The following is a 2500-nucleotide window of genomic DNA, read 5'->3' on the forward strand; positions in this document are numbered from 1 at the left end:
CCCACCTCTGCCACCACCACCACTGCCACAACTACACATCACCTCCTCAACCACTACCATCACTGTCGTCATCACCACAACGACGACCACCACCACGATCACACTCACCACAACCACCTCAACCACTACCACCACTGTCGTCATCACCACCACCACCTCTACCACCACCACCACCACCATCACCACCACTACCTCCTCTACCCCACCATACCACCACCACCACCATACAACACATCTGTTGTATGGTGGTCTTTTAATCTTTTACTTGTTTCGGTCATTAGATTGTGACCATGTTATCCAAACAAACAAACAAACAAATAAACAAGGCAACATCAACAAAGCTTAGTGGTTAGGTTGTTGTGCTAACAATTATAAGATCGGGGTTTCAATTCCTTGAGCAGACAATGCAGTGTGTCCTTAAGCAAACCACTTTATTTCACATTGCTCCAGTCCACTCAGCTGGCAAAATGAGTTACCTTGCAAATGGACTAGCATCCCATCCAGGTGGGGAATACTGCATATATGCCATGGAAATTGGGAAACCGACCCTTATGAGGCAGCATGACTTGAGAAGAAAACTTTACCGTTAACTTTTATTTTCATTCATTGTTTGACCGTGGTCAAGACAATGGAATTTACTATGTTACGCCAGACTTCACGGTCCATCATAGCATTACGGAGGTCCTGTTGCTGGATGCCTGTATCCCTGGAGATTACATCAGGGTAGGAGAGTGTGTGCCCTCTGGTATTGCGAGTAGATGGTTTCCAGAGGAGAAGAGTAGAAATTACCTCTTTTTCAGCTCTACAACAATGTCCAGCAAACTGGACTCTTCTACCTTTCACAAGAGATGACACAGGTGGTAGTTTCCCATATATTTGTACTTTGGTTGGATGACGCTTCCACGAGATATTTTGAGCTCTCATAAGGAGGCGAGTGTAGGTTCCATCCAACCGCCTCTCAAGCTTCTTTGAAAACGTCCAGGTTTCTGAGCTATATATACCGTTACCTTACTCCACAAACCTATTGGCCTAAGCGATCTTTTCGGTTTGAACGGCAGTTTTTTCTAGTGGTGAGATATGAAATTGTCACCCATAATTATGACCCTAGATTCGATCTATTGCATTTCAATATGTTTTAGGGTTAGTTAGTGTTAGGGTTAGGGGTGGGGAGAAGGGTATCTTTTTTCTTCACAAATGTAAATAAACCCAATCTGTTTCTTAAACGAGGGACATATTCATACGGCACAGAATATTGTTTACCTCAATGGACGTCAGTGATTGGTTGAAATTGTAGAAATTGAAGAAGAAAAAAGAACCAACAAATATCTTACAAACTATAGAATTTTCTCAATAAAGCCAAGAGAAAAAGATGTTTTATAAACACATTCTACCAGTATATGAAGTTTAAAATTTTTTAGTTACCTAGAAATTATTTTAAAAAACTACCGGTCAAACCAAAAAGATCCATGTTTTTTACCTCAATAGACGTCAGTGATTGATTGAAATTGCAGTAATTGAAGAAAAAAAACAACAAATATCTTACAATCTATAGAATTTTCTCAATAAAGCCAAGAGAAAAAAATGTTTTATAAGCACATTCTACCAGTATACGAAGTTTAAAATTTTTAGTTTCCTAGAAATTATGTTAAAAACTGCTGGTCAAACCGAAAAGATCCATGTTTTTTACCTCAATAGACGTCAGTGATTGGTTGAAATTGCAGAAATTGAAGAAAAAAAACAACAAATATCTTACAAACTATAGAATTTTCTCAATAAAGCCAAGAGAAAAAGATGTTTTACAAACACATTCTACCAGTATACGAAGTTTAAAATTTGTTAGTTACCTAGAAATTATGTTAAAAACTGCCATTCAAACCGAAAAGATCCATGTTTTTTACCTCAATAGACGTCAGTGATTGGTTGAAATTACAGAAATTGAAGAAAAAAAACAACAAATATCTTACGAACAATAGAATTTTCTCAATAAAGCCAAGAGAAAAAGATGTTTTACAAACACATTCTACCAGTATACGAAGTTTAAAAGTGTTTAGTTACGTGGAAATTATTTTAAAAAACTGCCGGTCAAACCGAAAAGATCCATGTTTTTTACCTCAATAGACGTCAGTGATTGGTTGAAATTACAGAAATTGAAGAAAAAAAACAACAAATATCTTACGAACAATAGAATTTTCTCAATAAAGCCAAGAGAAAAAGATGTTTTACAAACACATTCTACCAGTATACGAAGTTTAAAAGTGTTTAGTTAACTAGAAATTATGTTAAAAGCTGCTGTTCAAACCGAAAAGATCCGGCCTAAGGGCCCCACTGGATCTAAATCTGATTTTGAGAGACATCTAACACTGCCAAACAGGATGAAGTGTATGATGTGAGAAAACATTTTAGGGGCCACTAATGTAACTACTTTATATAAATCCCAATATCTTCATTGTATTTCAATATTTGTATCTCATTCATTTCACAGGTGCAAGTGGCCTTTTCT

General features: G+C 36.9%; 1 protein-coding gene across 4 annotated transcripts in view; it reads left to right on the forward strand.

The window, feature by feature from the left end:
* LOC118768162 (guanylate cyclase 32E-like) overlaps positions 1 to 2500 on the forward strand; it is a 64336-nt gene that overhangs the window by 32323 nt on the left and 29513 nt on the right. For all 4 annotated transcript variants that reach the window (XM_036514102.1, XM_036514104.1, XM_036514105.1 and 1 more), the window contains one exon: positions 2483 to 2500. This exon is cut by the window's right edge and continues 131 nt beyond it. In XM_036514102.1, the coding sequence (XP_036369995.1) occupies positions 2483 to 2500 (18 nt within the window). The remainder of the gene's footprint in view (positions 1 to 2482) is intronic.

Source organism: Octopus sinensis, linkage group LG27, assembly GCF_006345805.1.
Source record: "Octopus sinensis linkage group LG27, ASM634580v1, whole genome shotgun sequence".
Taxonomy (NCBI): domain Eukaryota; kingdom Metazoa; phylum Mollusca; class Cephalopoda; order Octopoda; family Octopodidae; genus Octopus; species Octopus sinensis.